Source organism: Alosa sapidissima, chromosome 22 (assembly GCF_018492685.1).
Source record: "Alosa sapidissima isolate fAloSap1 chromosome 22, fAloSap1.pri, whole genome shotgun sequence".
Taxonomy (NCBI): Eukaryota; Metazoa; Chordata; class Actinopteri; order Clupeiformes; family Clupeidae; genus Alosa; species Alosa sapidissima.
Window position 1 is genome coordinate 17,879,300 of NC_055978.1, and position 17,954 is coordinate 17,897,253.

Here is a 17,954-nt window from a genome sequence, read left to right on the forward strand (position 1 = left end):
TAAGGAACAGATGTGATAGTGAGAGGCTTCTGCATTCTACCGCGCCACCATGTGTGTGTGTGTGTGTGTTTATGTAAAAATCACTCTGAAGGGTCACCAGGTTTCTTTTAGTACTTTTATTATCCCAAATATTTAAAGTGCATCTCTACATGAGAACATATCCATTTAAGTTTAAAAATAATTAAAACTTAATCAACAAGTAAAACAGTTATTTGACTATTCCTGTACTGATGTTGCATTCAAATTAGTGCAGAACCTAGTAAGGATAAACATTACCTGACAACAAATTAAATAAAATTAAATTACCCTTTGTAAATACTAACAGCGTAATTCTACCTTTAGTTGTAATATTCAAACATACATTGAACACATTTCCTGTCAAACAGAACCGACATTTAATAAAGTACATAATCTTTGTAAAGAATTAAACTACAGTAGCTGATGTTACTTTATTATGAAAACATAAGACACTTTGATATGTATTTTCAATGTTGATATATGTTTAAAACATTTTCATACACCCTTGTCTACAACTAGAGAGTTCCCTTTTCTATCCCATAAATCCTTTTATGATTTAATTTTAATGCTACATTTATCACTATTATTACCTTTATTGCTTATAATAACACTTCTATAATGTCTTAAATGCTCATAAAATACTTTGTAGATAATTCATATTAACTATTACTAAAAGACAACCAATCTCCAGTACAGTTGAAGGACTAGAAAAGTCTCAACACGACTTCACCTGAGTGAGTAAATCCAGTTTAAAGCTAAAATCAAACGTGTGTTCAGGAAGTAGACTAAACAGAACTAATAAAGCCAAGGACTGATTTCTGAAATTGCACACCAACTTGTAGGATAACAGTAGGATAACAACACAATCTGCATTGAGTAGAAAATGCATTCAACTGCCAGTTTCCCAACTGAGCATCCAAACAAACTAAATCAGACACCATTTCTGAGGAGGTAGTGTCATTAAAGAGAACACAAACTTTGTTTTGAACCAAACAAACGTGTCTATATGAGAAGTACCTTTAACTGTTGTTAACAAAAAATGTCCAACAAAAAAGTTGGACAGTTACCAAACTAATGCATAATCCAATTCAAGTCACCCGATGAAGGGACATCAATAAAGGCACTATTTACCCACCGACTAGAAGGTGGAGGTGAAGTGCTGAAGAAACGCTCCGGGGTGGTGCTTCTGGAAATCCCTGACCAGGCGCTTCTTCTCCTTCAAGGAGAGGGTAGTGCTGTTGGAGATGTGCAGAATGAGCTGCTTCAGGCCCTCCATGGTGGCCTGCTCCCGCTGGCTCTCATACTCCTGCAGTGACACCTGCTGGCAGAACCTGAACACTACAACAGCAACGACGAGAGAAATACAAAGTCAAATACTGTGAAAGCTAGATTTTCAGGCCCAGAGGGGACTAGCTAAGCCCAAAAAAGCTGAACATGAACATAACAATTCACGGTCATAATTGCAATACCCACTATACAATTATCATGTCACTCCTTTTTTAAGGGTCGGAAAGGAGTCATTTCAATAAAAACGTTTCTGTTCATTGTTGTGGTCTACCTGTAAGTGCAAGGTAAGTAACTGCATTATGAGGACACTGAGACTTAGTTCCTTACTGGGTGCGTTGACTGGATCTCTTCCTTGTTGCAGGCTTTGCAGTGCTTTTCTCACAGACTCAACCAAGGATATGGGTGTCTATTAAACATCATTAACAGAATTAACAAATAAATATCAATCATCTGGTGAAGATAATGTATGCATCCCATTTAATAATAGATTCAATTTATCACAAGGAGCTGTGACATACAGTTGGCATATCAGTGAATAACAGGTGTGTAAAGACATAGTTATTCCTTCAGTACAGGAACTTTGTGAAGGGTGACTACACCAGCATCCTTTGGGGCTAAACTAAATTAGGGCTGCAACAAACGTATTTCCCTGGACGTTTAATCTGTCAATCATGTTCTTGATTAATTGATCACTGGTAGTTATTTAGCATATAAACTGCCAGAAAATGGTGACAAATGTTGATCAGTGTTTCCCAAAAGCCTACAATGTCCGAAAATGTCTAAAAAAACGTTTCGACCACATCTCAAAAATATTCAGTTTACGGTCATATAACTGAATAGCTGTTGGGGTTAAGCACTTAAGTGTCCACCTTAAAGAGCTGGGTATGGTTGTCCATGAGGAAGAGCAGCAGCTGTTCGCTCTGAGCGCGCGTCATGTCTTTGCTCTGGAGGATAGCCCTCAGGAATGTCTTACACACCAACGGCCCATTCTCTGCCTGTCCACACACACAGGGAAACAAACAACAGGGACTCACTCAGGTGATTCATTGGCCATTCATTGATTTAAACAACAACAACAACAACAACAACAACATTCTTCAGGGGGGGGAAATAAACTCTTCAGCAATACATGTTCACCCTCTAAAAACATGTGTTGCTGAGGTAACGTGTCTCAAGCAGGTGAGGCGTACCGGTTTCTGCAGACGGCAGGCAGCTGGGTCTGCTGCTGCGCATAGGAAGGCCAGGAGTCTGCGCAGCTCATCCCTGCAGCTGGAGGACAGCATGCGCATGCACAGCTGACTGGCCCGCAGAGCCTCCTCCTTCCGCCCACAGTCTGCAATACCGCACGCACACACGCGTGCCCACACACACACGCGCCCACACACACACGCCCACACACACGCACACACAGAGAGAAACATCAAGCAAATAGAAAAAGAAGTAGGGGTCAGCCATACATTTGATCATACATAATCATATAAATCCTCACTGGCAGATAACTCTATAAGGCACAATTTACTTAAGCATGGGGGCTTGCTTTAACATTATATTTCGGTATGTTAAAGATAAGGCTCCCGTGTGTACTGAGCTCACCCAGTAGTTGTAGAATTCCAACATGTATGTCGAGGTAGCGGCCTGAGAGCAGAGGTTGCCTCTCCTGACAGCTGTAGTATTTCGAAATGGTGTCGAACAGCAGCCTCTTCTGATTGGCCAGTCTCTCCTCTACATCAGAAGTTCTGGTCTCCTGCTGAACCAGCTGCTCTCCCACCACCACAATCAGCTGATCTGGGAACAGCTCCAGGCAGTCTGCAGCAGCAGCCAGCCAGCAGTCCGTTCTAAAAAAGGCAAAGAGTGTACAAAAATTTAAAGTTAAACATGTCATCCCTGGAGGAAAGGGTCAGATGAAAAACAAGAAGCCTTACAATCATTATATAATATATTTAAAATGTGATTTAAAAAAAAAAAAAACATGTAAATGAAATGAAGTCTGTAGATTTTCAAAGACCTGGGTACCCATTTAGCGCTAAGGGGATACCCAATTTGTCTAATACCGACACAAAAAGGGTCATACTCCTGCCCACAACAAGAACGTAACATAGTGCAATACCAGGCATTCTGGGTGCGCATCAGCAATGTCAGAAACCCCATTCTCTGTATTGTGAGTTAATGTAAATGTAGCATCAAAATGAGTTTGAAGTCTTCAATTTCGGGTAAAAGAACCACATTGTGTTGCTTTAATCCAACCCTGATGAGCACTTCTGCAACATGCTCCTCTAACAGCAGTCTGCACATGACTGGGATGAGGAGGTACTGACTCAGGCAGGTTGAGGCTCTGCGTCACCTCCCTCTCCACGCAGGTGTTGGAGATGACCAGGTCGTTATGGTTACGCAGCGCGGTGGAGTGAGGCAGCTCGGTTCTGACAGGCGAGGTGAGGATGCAGTCGAGGACGGGCAGGTCGATGATCTGAAGCAACTGAAGCAGAGTCTGCTGCCTCCACACCTCCTCCACCACTACATGCATGCAAACACACACACACACACACACACACAAACAGACAGATTAAGCATATAATACACAAACAGATGGGTATTTGTGATACATCAAAATGAAGTATAGTATGTACAGCCCCTGAGTACTAGACCAAACACAGCATACTATTACTAACATAATTAACCCCTGAGCATCACACAGTCTTGGGCGGCAGTGGCTGGAAGGGTGCCGGCGCAAGCCCAACTTGTTCTGACCCTGTCGAAGTGTCCTTGAGCAAGACACTTCCAGTGCTCCTGATAAGCAGGTGGGCACCTTGCATGGCAGCCTTCGGCATTAGTGTGTGTGAGTGTGTGTGTGTGCATGACATTGTAAAGGGCTTTGAGTGCGGAGGAGTCGAGTATTTTTAAAGTATTTTAGCATATATTATATTATATATATATATATATAGAGTGTATATTAGCAAAGACTAATAAAAGTGCCAATAAAAGTGCCAACAACATTGTGGCCAGTGTTTTGTAATGAAACTGATACTTCTTCTTCATATATTGGAAGACATTGACATTGTAAAGGGCTTTGAGTGCGGAGGAGTCGAGTATTTTTAAAGTATTTTAGCATATATTATATTATATTATATATATATATATATATATATAGGGTATATTAGCAAAGACTAATAAAAGTGCCAATAAAAGTGCCAACAACAACATTGTGGCCAATGTTTTGTAATGAAACTGATACTTCTTCTTCATATATTGGAAGAGCTATGTTTCGCATGGTTAAAAAGTTATGTGTATCTAGTAGCCTCACATTTCTTGGACAGGAAGTTAGTGGATGGGGCTTGCTTCTGTGAGGAGGGCATGGTGGGATGGAGGTTGATGGTCTCCAGTAGTCTCTCCACCCTGCGGTCGGAGGAACCCATTGCCAGAGGGTTGGATATGGTCCTCAACTCCTCCAACCTGGCTCAAAGAAAAGTGGTAACATTAAACCACACTTTATTTACTCTTAAGATGCATTTGTCATGTATTTAACGGTTCTGGATTGTCAATAATGATGTGATAAAGGCCACTCTAAGATTACTAAACAATTTCTATTTCTAAAATTCATTTCTATCTCATACACACATCCATGTAAGCCAATTCAGCAAGAAAAGCTAACCTGGAGCTTTTCTTCTTTTTGCCCACATGTTCACTTGGGCTCCAGTTCTCGAAGTCAGCACCACGTTTTCCAGATCCAGGCAATGCGTTGCAGTCCACAAATCTGTATAAACTGTGGCTACTGTCCTCAAACGCGCTTTCCTTTTCCCGGCGGAAAAGCTTCGTTCCCACTGGTTCAAACACCCTAGAGTCCATCAAGGCTTGACACAGACGGGTGGCTTTCAAGCGTGACACCTCGCTGGAGCAAAATAGAATGTTCTGCATGAGATGACTCAGAACCACATCCACTGCGTCTGCGCCCGTGAAGCATTCATTATGCACGCGCAGGTGCTGGCGTCGGCGACGAACCTCCACTTGAGTCTGGAGAGCCTGGATGATATTACGCCACAACTGCGTGGCCCGAAAAGGGCCCGAAGAACCTGGTGAGAGGAAGACATATTTAACATACCAACTCCTTTTAGGACCCCAACATGATTTGTGGGGGTCTGTGAAGTGAAGTGAACACACTTCTAGGGCTAACCTTTGGTAAATTTAGCTCACCTGATGCTAGCATGCAGCTGACCATACCAGAAAGCAAACAGTCAGTCATAGTTGGATAGGCAATAACTTACTGCATCGAAACTTGGATCATACATGGTTTTATGAGCCGCCAAAGTTAATGGTAGAATCAAAAGCTAGAGTTCAAACTTAAAAAGCTAGACAGACATGTTACATTAACTTTAAGTCAATCAATACAGATGACTTAACACATACTGTTTACTTAGCTAACTTGTTTGGCTGATTAGGCTATTGTTAACGTTTGCTAGCTAGGCTAAATACGCTAACCCATATTGGATCCATCCAATGTGTCTATGTATAGTTAATTATTTTGCACTCACCCAGCGATTGACCATTTAAGCGAAAACTCCTGGTTTCACTGTTCAATCTTCTAAATCTGGGAGTCAAATCAACCGCCATCCTGAGACAGGAAGCACTGCCCCTCTCTGGCTTTGCCAAAGGAATTACTTTGTATTGCTCTATATCGCCCCCACTGGCTGATATAGTATTGACAAAACAAACACAGTATTTGTCCTCTATGTAATTTGTCCCACAAGGTTTTTTAGCTATTTCAATCTATCTCGGTAGATTTATATATATTCGGCATCAGAGGAAGATGTTCTAGAACACAGCCTACTCATGGTTAACCTCGTTATGGATTTGTTCTTTGTCATTCGTGTTCAATGTCTCTTATTCAACTAGCCTACCCAGCAATGCAGCTAATCTGATGCAATGTCTTTACATTTGAAGAATGTGGACAGATTTTGATAGTCAAAGACAAATGTTTCCATCCATGAGTCTTGAATGAAAGGCTATTTGAGGAGGAGGGGTGGGGGGTATTTGTAAACCACCAAACTAGGTAGGCTTGCACAACTTTTAGGTGGTAGTAGACATGTCTGCGTAGCATTTAGAGCAATTTCTTTACAGTGCTTCCATGACACTTTACTCTCTTGCAGATTTCTAAATGGCAAGACATTGTCATTCAGTCCGGAAACCATTAACATAATTTACAGACTTTCTAGAATAGTCTTCTACAAGTGTGGTTTCTGATGCGGAAGAAGGCAGTCTCTTCAGCGAGACAGGTCATTTTGAATAATAACAGCACTGTAACACTCTGGGGGAGGGGTCCGGTTTCATGAAAACCAGACGGAAATTTCCATGAAGTGCAGGCCAAATCTACATACTGTGAAGACGAACATATATATAAAGAAAATAGAATTAATTCATTGTAAAGAGTGATGCAAGTGAGGACAAATGCAGTTGAAACGAGACAAGTCAAACTTTGCCAATGTTTAATTCTATACGTCATATCCGTAAACAAAGAGGTCCATGTGAAACAGAATGTACCATAGCTGCTCATGATGGGGTTTGAACCGGATTTACCACTTGAATGCTTGTTGAAAAAAAAAACTCTAAACGTTCGTGATCGTGTACAACTTAACATGTCATATATGTAATAAGTGCTTGCAATGTATTCAGCGTAATATGTTGGTACTGATCTGAAATAAAAGACGTCTTCTGACGTGTATCTCCCCTAATGTGGAGTCAACAATGAACCGTTCCAATTCGCTGTGTGCTTTCCAGCTGGCTTACGACTTGAGACCCTTTAAATACCCCACTGGCATAATCACTAAAGGAAGGACTATCTTACACAAGAGAAAGCTAAAGTGTTCGCAATTCTACAAAAGAACGTTGTCTCCATTTGGAGACAATACTAAGGTAACGTAGCTAAATAAAGTCACCAGCTCAATAGTTGCATGCTTTGACCTTTTAATTATGAAAAGGGAAACCATTTGATCTATTTAGACACTTTATGCAAGTATTAATGGGATAAAACTCGACATTTGTCGTCTATTTCGATAGGGTGTTATCTTTTTATGATCTACACTAGGCTTTTATGCTAAACCCTAATGTTTTGGTGTCTTGTGTTGTGTTGTGTTGTGTTAGTCCCATCTAGGGCAAGTGCTGTTTACGTTTTCTTCTTTAAAGTAACTGTCGTCTGTAAGAACAATATTCTTAAGGGCTGAGGCATTTTACGGCTTTGGAAATGGCACCGGATGTTTTTTTTTTTTTTTTTTTAACTACGTTACTGTTAACATAATACATCACAATCTGTTATTTTATCTTGAAGAAGGCTGGTTGTGAAACTCGTTGTTTGCCTACGCTGCTTTTGTTTAATAGTGTTGCTCGTTGTTGTCAGATTCGCTCGTGCATCTCCTTGTTTTGGTGCTGAAGCTCGAATCACGTGTACACATCAGTAACGCGTGTGTGGATTTTGTGAGTGTGTGTGTCTGCTCTGCAGCTGATCTCCCGTTGTAACGAGCCTTGTAGGGGTGACCGTCAGGATTTTAGCAGCCAATGGGAAGATAGTTGCCATGCTAAGTGCTTGTCTTGATTTCCCAACCCCACCGATAGAGAGATCATTTTCCGCGTCATCTGGCAGGCACTGTCACAACAAGAAAACGAACCTCCGCTGTCTCTTTGTCAGGACAATCAAAGGTGACATTGTTGCACCAGATGCATTGTATTCGCAGAACGCAAAGGCTGTGTCTCAGAAGGACATGTGCGTTAGCTCTATACAATTGAACAAAGGATCCCTATCCAAACATACACAACTGATACTGATACACTTACCCTGGCAACCCTGCATAATTGTCACCACTATAGGGCGTCCAACAGTGGGGCCTTCCTGGCTATGATAAGGAAGGACAGAACCACCCAAACATATGACGACACATTTCTGTGTGTGTACTACTAAGACACAGCTGACTTCTCAGTGTTGACAATGACTTATCCTTCACAAATAACATGCTGATTGTGCAGCCTGTCTTTGTGTATGTACACCAATCCTGTAGAAAGCATTGTATCTGGAATTTGGGTTTCATGCAATATAATACTAGTGACAAGCCCTGAGGTTACATATAGGGTTGTATCACAATTTTCAGAGGCTTGGTTGACTAGATTACCATTGTAAACACACTGATAGTACAAGCTAATGGAACGGTTGGCATAGGACATCCTTAATGTAATTGTTGGCTTGTTATAGTTTTCCTGAGTGGTCATACCATGTTACTCCTGTTAGAGAGAAACTAGAGAAGGGCTTGACCTCAGTATGGCCCACAGGTCAGTCTCCCAGCAGTCTGCAGAAACTGATAGCGCACCGAAAGTTTCCTGGCCCTAAGTATGTTGATCAGAAGTCACTCTGCACTTCACATACGTCTCGAGACTAACTTTAGAAGACAAACATTGGCGTCTTGCTGCTCTCTTAGGACATACGCCTGCTTTGTTTGGATCATTTGAATGAATGTGCCCCTGGCTGCACGAGAGTGACATCTGTGGGAACACAGTGGGCACGTGGCCTTTTGTAGCCAGTCACATGGAATTTATGAGTCAGCCCCCTGGCTCAGGTTACATTAGGATCGGACAAGCCCCCACACCCCATCTCCATATAATGAAGTCACTCTCTGTACATTCACCTCTTGGAGCAGTTGCTTGTTTGCCAATCAGACGCTTTGGAATGTTATTTTTTATCTCGATGAGGAAATGATGCATCCTTTCCTCTGTGTGTGTTTCTCCCTGAATAAAGGTGTGTTGTGGAGGTGGTTCTAGAGAGTGCTGTGAAAAGTTATTTTGTGTGCTCGCGAGGAGTTGGGGTTCCTGAGAGGTAACATGAAAAGGCATTGGGTGGGGTGTACTATAGATGCCAAAAATGTGCTCACGTGCACGCAGACACACACACACACGTACACACACACACACAGATATACTGTGGTTGGAGGTGATTAGGGGAAACAGGATAGACCAGCTGTTGGAAAGCTAGCTAACTGTTATCAAGTGTTGCCTTGGTGATGGAATCTCTCCAAGTCCCCCAATGGAATTAGAACACTGTGTCCTTTTGTGATCTCTCCTTGTGAGCACTCAAGGGCCCTGTGTGTTTTTTGCAGACACAGAGAGCTATTCTGTGATCTACATTGCAGATATCCCACAAAATGGTAATTATACCAGGGAGGAAGTTTGTTTTTGTTGTTGTTGTTTTGAACACCATTTCCCTTTGGTCAGTTGCCTTGTGAAATGTTTGAAGTTTCCTGGAAGCTGTTAATGTTGTCATGGCAGCCATTTTGATGGAATGTCTTGTTTACTCTTCACCAAGCAGTAAAAGATTGACAAAGGTTGCTAAGGGCTACCGCATAAACACACTCGGGCACAAACATGAAATTTGACGATTTCAGTTTGTCATTTCTTAACATGCTTGTGTTGTCAAACATTGTCTCTTTGTGCAGTCTATAAAATTATTCTGTAATAGTAGTGAGTAATAATAATGAATAATAGTGAGTGTCCATGTCGTGTGTCTGCAGTGATCGTCCACAATGCCGCGGAATGATGAGCGGCCCACCTCCACGTCCACAGCTGGCAGTGAGGACCAGAATAGCGACACCGAGCTGTCCGACAGGTGCGACAGCATGACGTCGGCCAGTGACATTGAATGCTCTCGTCAGAGTTTCACCAGCGACTCCAGCAAGCACAGCTCACCCTCCTGTAAGTGTGTGTGTGTGTGTGTGTGTGGAGAGATATGTTGGTGTTGAACCTAATGTAATTGATGTGTCTTTCTTAGCACTGAATTGGAAAAAAAATCAATACCTTTTGTTACTCAATGGATCAAGGGAGTTTCTCCATATCAAGAAACATCCTCTTAGCCTAGATGTTGAATGGATTGAAAGTACTGTACTCGCATATTCTAGCACCTAAGCTGTTAGGAAACTTCACACTTAAGTGGTAAGTTCAGGTCCTGGTAGGGATGTTGGATAAAAAGCATCTAGTAAATGGGTTCAGTGGTTCATTTGGACTTGGTTGGTCGTGTGTCTACAGCCAGCCCTCCAAAAACAATAACGCTGGATGAGGTCATGACTTCGGCTCGGGACCTGTCCAACTTAAAGTTGGCTCACGAGATCATTGTGAACCGCAACTTCCGCGTGGAACCGTCAGAACTACCTGAAAACAGGTATGGCTTTAACCAAAGCGTCTGTGACTTGTGCTTGTGTCCTATGTAGAATCTCTTATGCTCTTATGTTCCCCTGAAATTGCAATTAGGGCCGGCTTCCCGGACATGGATTAAGCTTAATCCTAGCCTAAAACAGAACATCAGTGAAGATCTCCACTGGAATAGCTTTTAGTCAAGTACTAGGCTTAATCCATGTCTGGGAAACAGACCCTTAAAGTGTAAAATGGTTTGTTGTCATTGTGGAGCACTGACATTTCTACTCTCCCATTCATCCAAAACTTGTAGATCTGTGGAACTCTGTGATGTGAAAAATTCTCAATGTGAAAAAGGATTTCATAATACCAGTCAGATGGCTTAGTCAAATACACTGGGTTTTATCTGAGAGGTTCTGGACCTAACAGGAATTATGTTCATTGAGGATTGCTCAAAAAATATTTTCTTTCCTATAGTTTGCAGAAGAGAGTGAAGGAGATCGTTCACAAAGCATTCTGGGATTGCTTGGAGTCTGACTTGAATGAGGACCCACCGGAGTACCGACACGCCGTCAAACTTCTGGAGGAGATTAGAGGGGTGAGTCAATGTCCCACACCAGGGGGATATATCAAGTAGGTGGTTTAGGGACAAACTTGAGTAGGTTTACACAGGGAGAGTAGTAAACCTTCTAATATAATAATAATAATAATAATAATAATAATAATAATAATAATAATAATAATAATAATAATACATTTGATTTAAAAACGCCTTTCAGGACACCCAAGGTCGCTTCACAGATAAAACAAATAGAAGAAAAAAAAATGTATCAAAAAAGGATAAAAAAAATATATAGTCCATTTAGCCATATCATAGTCCATAGGCTAGTCTGAAGAGATAGGTTTTCAGTTTCTTTTTAAACTGGGCAGTGGATTCACACTGCCTGATGTCGTTTGGAAATGAGTTCCATAGCTTTGGGGCTGTGTGGGAGAACGCTCTCACTCCCATTGTGCTGAGGTTCATCTTGGGCACCTTGAGCAGACCAGCTCAAAGGAGAGCCCCATGGCCTTATTCACATAGCAAAACAAAGCTAAATGCTATTTTTTTAGGAGGTTTACCACTTACCTACCCAGGTTTGTCACTAAAACACACACGTACCGTATATCATACAGGAATGATGACCCTGCAAAATCGCTTAAGGCTTCACAGCAAAACCAAAACCTCTGTAGAACTGTCTAAAACGATTACAGTGACATCGCTCCATTGATATCTTAACAGAATAGCTAGCATTGCCTAACCCTGTTGTTTTGCTTCCATTGATTCTTAAAAAAAATATATAGGACTGAAGAGCCAAGAATTTTAGGTCAGTTGAAATCAATAGGTGATTCCAATTGATTATCTAACATTGTCGTAACAACTAACTGTATGCATCACCGTCCGTCCATCACATTGACCGTAGATGTTTATAAGTAAGTATAAGTATACTCTTTTGATCCCGTGAGGGGTCTCTGCATTTATCCCAGTCTGTGAATTAGTGAAGCGCACACAGAGCACACAGTGAGGTGAAGCACACACTGACCCGGTGAGGGGTTAGGTGCCTTGCTCAAGGGCACTTCAGCCGTGGATGTGGGCATGGGAGAGCAGTGCTCAAAAACTCCCCCCCCACCCACATTTTTCCTACTGGTCAGGGATCGAACCGGCAACCCTTCGGTTACAAGCCCGAAGCCCTAACCAGTAGGCTTCGGCTGCCCCCACATGGATGAACCATAAACTGCCACCAAAAATCTTTATTTATATTTCCGAAATGGCATGCTTACCACACACAGTCTCCTTCCTCTGCCTGTTTGAACATGCATCTGTTGGCTCTTCATTGTGTTGTTTTTGCCCACGCAGATCCTTCTCTCCTTCCTGAACCCGGGATCCAACCGCATGCGCACGCAGATCATGGAGGTGCTGGACATGGACCTGATCCGCCAGCAGGCAGACAACGACGCGGTGGACATCCAGGGCATGGCCACCTACGTCATCAACACCATGGGCAAAATGTGCGCGCCGGTCCGCGATGAGGAGATCAAGAAGCTGAAGGAGAACCCTGGCGACATCGTCTCTCTCTTCAAGTATGCTTTCCTACCTCAATTCCTCAAATAGACCTCAGAAGTTCACCTACAAAAAGGACCCAAAAGCTGGCATTTTTGGCCATATCTGGAGATCTGGGTACCATCTTATCTGGATCTCCTTATATGGGTGAAGATGGCAGCTTTGGGTCCTTTTTGTAGGTGAATTTCAGATGTTTGTGTTTGCTACCTCAATTCCTCGAATGTTTCGTTTCGCTCCATTACCTGTGCCTCCTCGATCCTGTGTGGTTTATTTTTAAGGCTCCCCTCTGCCCTTGTATACCTTGGGGAAATCGGCACTGAAGGTTGAGTGTCAGAATCAGTGGTATGCAGTACCTAATTAAGAAAAGTGATATAAAATGAAAATGAAGTGTTGGTGGCTTCCCAGGGGCAGAATTAGGTAGGGTTACTATTAAAAGCATTTCAGGTGTTTCTGGAGAACTCTCTCCAGATGCTTTGCCCTTCCTCAGTGCATATCTGAGCTAACCTATTTCTGTTCTGTAGTGGTTAGTGGCACTATAGAACATGTGGAGAAAAGTTCTAGGGGATTGTCTGTTAATTCAACCAGAGGACCAAATCAAATGACTGTAATTAAATTACACAACTGTTTTCTATCTCCTTGTGTGTGTGCTTCAGGGAGATCTTCCGTGTACTGGATCTCATGATGATGGACTTTGTAAACACCACCATTCAGATGATCAGGCCAGAACTCCAGAAGCACTCTGTGGAGTATGAGAGGGAGAAGTTCCAGAACATTCTGCAGACCACACCCAGTCAGTTGTCTTCAAAAATGTGTTTTTATTTCTGTGTGTGTATTTTCTGTTGAAAATTACAAAATAGTAGGCTAATGAAACATGGGACCTGAATCTGAATTCATGTTATGGAATATATATGTTACAACCCTTTACCATCTCTCAATAACTTCAAAATGACTGACATTTTGTTTATAATTTATTTATAAATAATACATTTAATCAGGATAAACAAGTCTTGCAAGACATGTATTATTCAAATGCTGGAACAGTATGGCCTGATTGTGCTTGTCTGTGCCTCAGATGCCCTGGACCACACCACAGGCTGGATCAAAGCCTCTCTGGAGGAGGCCATCCAGGCCATGCCCCCAGCAGAGAAGAGCGGAGACCCAGACAAGGCCGTGAAGGCGTTGCCCGGTCCCGCACTGGTCATGAACACAGCCTTTGTGCGTCTCCTCATGGGAACCCACAAGGACCCGCTCCCTGAGGTGGGTGTTCCAGTTCTCTCCTACAGTCTAGATGCAGCAGCATCCTGTTGTATGTACAGTAATGTGTACACCCCTTAATCACCTCTGTTGAATTTCTGACCAGCAATACTACTAAGGGGAATGGGAATTATTTTCAATACTGTGATTTTAGCACTGATTTAACACTGTTCCTTCAGAGTGGATAACAATATGAATGAATTTAGTTTTGTTAGATTACAGGTACCATGTTAAACTTGAGTGTTTTCTTTTCATGAATCACCTTGTCCTTTGATGACTGTTATTGCGCTTGTTTATTTTCACCCATGTCTGTATAATATATGCTAATGGTAGTGTTTGTTTACACATTTGTTTACATGTTTGTTTGTTTTGATTGCTTGTCTCCTCAGACCCTGATGACGGACCAGGGCAGGCTGGTGGAGATGCAGCGGCGGGCCCAGCTCCTCCAGGCTGTGGCGTCGGTCCTGCTCATCGTCTACAGCTCCATCGGCGAGGCTATCTCTGGCCTGCCTGTCCTGACCGAGAGGCTCAAGAGGATGACCAGTGTCCTGCTGGAGGGCATGCACAGCCCGTGGGTGTCCTTCATACTGATCTCCTTCGTAATTATATAACCGGGCTTAAAGGGACACGCCAGGTTTTTGGGAAATGATCTTATTTGTCATCTACCCAAAAGTTAGATTAGTGGATACATAACCTCCTCTTCTCTGTGTGTGCAATAACCCAGTCTAAGACCGTTAGCCTAGCTTAGCATAATTCACTGGAAGTGGGTTATTTCAGTTAGCCTATTGCTAGCATATACAGTAGTTAGAATGGATCTACAGGCTAACTAGAGGAAGCTACAGGCTAACTAGAACAACATACTTTAGTAAATTATGCTAAGCTAGGCTAACAGTGTCAAACTGGGCTATTGCATGCATAGAAGGGTGAAGAGAAGGGTATATTCTCTTATGTAACTCTGGGGTCGACGCCAAATAAGATAATTTCACAAAAAGTTGTCTCGCTCCTTTAAAGCAAGAAACATTTTGGTGCCTGAAGTTATACAAAAAATTATCAAAGCCATTATACTTGTACATAATTTATCTTTTGAATCTTAAATGGCCTGGTCCACACCTGAGTTCTGACACAGTGCCTGAGAACCCTGATAATAACAACAAATGATCATTGCTGACATGTTATTATTGTTCACCAAAGAAACTACAAGGGGTTACTGTTACTGTGCACCTTGCTCCTCTTTTGGGATAGAATATGTTTTTGCAATTTAATCAGAATTGGAATCTTTATTCGCCAAGTACTGGAGGTACAAGGGATTTTTCTTGGTGCAGGTAACATAAATTACGCCCCAACAAAAAGATACTAAAATATTATAATTCAATTAAATGAAACCAGACTGCTGGTGAGCTTGTGGTTGGGGCTTAAGAATGATTCCCAGAAAAGGACCTGTGAAAGCTCACACAGACTGAACATATGGCGTCATGGCCCTGGTGCCATTAAAGCCAAGGGTCCAATCTTCAGCATATGTTTTTATTGGCTTTGCTCTCCACACCATTACTCATTTTGTAAAACATACTGCACAAGAGGCTATTTATGCCATGCTCATATGTGCACCTCGACTAAAGCACAAACTAACTTTTATTGACAGATGAACACCAGTAAGCTATATGCCATTTAGCTTCACACAAGACATTTAGCTTTATAATAACCATAGTTTAATGGAGGCATTTGTTAATGTATCTGTGTATATGCTTTGGAGATTAGAGCTATGATTGAGCTATGACGCTTACTCAGCTGGTTGGACTTTATCGTTGAAAAGTACAAGCTTGAGTTGCAAGGGACACTGTACTGTAAGTTTAGAAAAAATAAACATACAATGCAGTGTATCAGTAAAATCTGTTCATAAACTGAAAGTGAGTCAGGAGCCATTTTAAATCCAGACCAAATGTTAATGTGGACGGTTCTGTCCTCCGTCCTGCAGTGACATTTCTATGGCCTTTAGTGTTCAGGTTTGCTGCTACTGCTGCTGCTGTGAGTGTGTTGTTCTTTCATTTGCCAAACCCATGCATCAATCTCTGTCTGTTTCCCCTGCAGGAGTTTCAACCTAATGGAGGCCCTGGAGAACGCCAGCGTGCAGATCTGCTGCGAGCTCAACAAATCGCTGACGGAGCGCAACTACCCGCCGCTTCCCCCTCCTCTGCAGCACACTCTCAAAGGTCAAATCTGCAGCATCACCCAGGAGAACAACCCCATTCGGGCTCTCGTCGGTAAGGGTGCCTCAACAGGCCTTTGCGTTCTCCTTTGTGTTGCTTTATTAGTTTGTACACATTGCGTGTCCTTAGCAACCAAATGGGATGTTTTATGGCAGTAGTCTACTACATCTCTGTGTGTTCACTAGTCTGTGGCTCTGTGTCATGTATTATAATGTGTGAAATCTCATTTTATTTGTAGAAGTAAGTGTTTCTATGACATTGACTCCTTGCCAATGCTGTAGAGTGAAAGGAGTAAAACCGTATTGAAATTGCCTTGCAGAGGGAAGATTCCAGCAGTATGTCCGAGTCATCCTGTCCATACCAAACTCTCATGCCCACCCTCCGCCCACGCCCAATGGCCTGGGGCTGATCCAGCCCGAGCTGGCCACACTAGGGGTCAGCTACGTGGGTATGGTGAACTTCAACAAACAGGTCTACATGCCCTACTACATGGGCATCATCAAGAATCTGCTCTTCGGCATGCCAGCTCAGGGTGGGCGTCAGGACGGTACTGGACGTCCCTCCCAGGAGTCCACAGTCACCCAAGAACCCAGCGCCAAGCCCGTGGCATCCAAATAAATGGGGAATGCAAATGTGGATTGGTTCGATTTGAGTACTTAACTCATTTTTTTTGTATGACCTATGTGAAAGACATAGCAAGGAAACGTTATGGCACCTTTTTAGTATTCAGCGAGCCCTGTGAGTTTGAACTGTGATGGCCCCCTAAGGTTAGCAGCGCACAAGGGAAGCACCTGTGTGTGGGGTGTTGACTGTAAGAGGAATTTGTATTATGGTGCTTGTGCGGAGGAAGATCCTAGACAAGACTCAAAGAAAAGTCTCAAAGAACTGACATCTCCAGTGTAGCCCAGTGAAATGTGCTTCGTGTCATTAACTGAAAAGAATGTCCTCTTCATAACTCAGCTTTACCAGGATAGAGTTAGGCTCACATTTAATGCCAGCTTGACTCTTAAAGATGCAATACAATTATGTTCACTTTTAGAAGTTTTAAGAAAGATAAGTATATTGTTGTCATTTACAGAAACCGTCTATTGTCATTTTGTAAAGGGAAAGCTTATTTATGTGAATAATAATGCCCATTTTATACATTTATAGATGCATTTCATAACCTATCCCTATCCCTGCATTTTAAGGACAGAATATTCATAGATTATCTTAATGTTAGCCTATGCATCCATGTGCCACCTTTTGTAATGGATGCTACTACCTTGAGTAGCTCAAATTAAACTTGAAAGGGGTTGTTTCTGATGTTTTGTACCTAAGGGTATTGGATGAACTTCATGTAATATCACTTGAAGCTTACTAGAGGGAATGGTGAACATTTGGCTCCGGACCATGCACATTTTCAATGCCAGAATTCCATCCCTCTTGTGATAGTGATATGCAGCTAGAGATTTTTTTTATGACTGCATGCAAGTTTTGCGTTACTTTACTCGATACATGTAACTGATAGCCTCTATAGACTAGGTGTTGATTGGTTTTCAAAATGTCTGTGATGTTTAGTTTTCTTTCTTTTGTGGTAGATGTTGTAGTTTATGGTGTTTTCAGTACGAAACTATTGGTTGTATTTTTAAAGCATTTATATATAGCTTAAGGCAAATGTAAAGCCTAACCTGGTCTTGCATACATCCAACTTGAGTGCTACCAGAGTGTCATCGTCCTCTTACATCAAAAAACACCCTAGTTACAGGAAGAATAAACCGAAGATGTATTGTTTTGAAATGATACTTTGTGTATTTTCATCATACAAAATGGATCTATGTTGTATAATGTCAACTACAATAAAACAAATGTAAACTCATTTAAGCTATCTCAAGGGGCTTTTGCATGTGTCCAAAATAAGCGCTCTAGAATCTTTGGTCCGTCCGACACACGACCAAGGT

General features: G+C 42.1%; 2 protein-coding genes across 4 annotated transcripts; one reads left to right on the forward strand and one right to left on the reverse strand.

The window, feature by feature from the left end:
* Window positions 1-40: 40 nt before the first annotated feature.
* depdc4 (DEP domain containing 4) lies at window positions 41-5,957 on the reverse strand. Its single transcript, XM_042078324.1, has 9 exons — window positions 5,829-5,957; window positions 4,952-5,369; window positions 4,604-4,752; window positions 3,621-3,816; window positions 2,899-3,140; window positions 2,496-2,638; window positions 2,175-2,300; window positions 1,633-1,711; window positions 41-1,356 (listed from the first exon to the last, which is right to left on the reverse strand). The coding sequence occupies exons 1-9, from the start codon at window positions 5,905-5,907 to the stop codon at window positions 1,157-1,159; spliced, it is 1,632 nt and encodes a 543-aa protein (XP_041934258.1). The 5' UTR covers window positions 5,908-5,957; the 3' UTR covers window positions 41-1,156.
* tcp11l2 (t-complex 11, testis-specific-like 2) lies at window positions 5,259-17,872 on the forward strand. 3 transcript variants are annotated; one of them, XM_042078325.1, is made up of 11 exons: window positions 5,259-5,372; window positions 7,072-7,206; window positions 9,843-10,023; window positions 10,354-10,486; window positions 10,936-11,056; window positions 12,353-12,576; window positions 13,210-13,346; window positions 13,629-13,813; window positions 14,200-14,381; window positions 15,896-16,068; window positions 16,334-17,872. In XM_042078325.1, exons 3-11 carry the CDS (start codon window positions 9,855-9,857, stop codon window positions 16,630-16,632), a joined length of 1,623 nt encoding a protein of 540 aa, XP_041934259.1. In that variant the 5' UTR covers window positions 5,259-5,372; window positions 7,072-7,206; window positions 9,843-9,854; the 3' UTR covers window positions 16,633-17,872. The 3 variants fall into 3 exon arrangements, with proteins under 3 accessions (XP_041934259.1, XP_041934261.1, XP_041934260.1); XM_042078327.1 differs by lacking the exon at window positions 7,072-7,206 and having other exon boundaries at window positions 5,272-5,372; XM_042078326.1 differs by lacking the exons at window positions 5,259-5,372; window positions 7,072-7,206 and adding an exon at window positions 9,379-9,479.
* The last annotated feature ends 82 nt before the right edge of the window (window positions 17,873-17,954 follow it).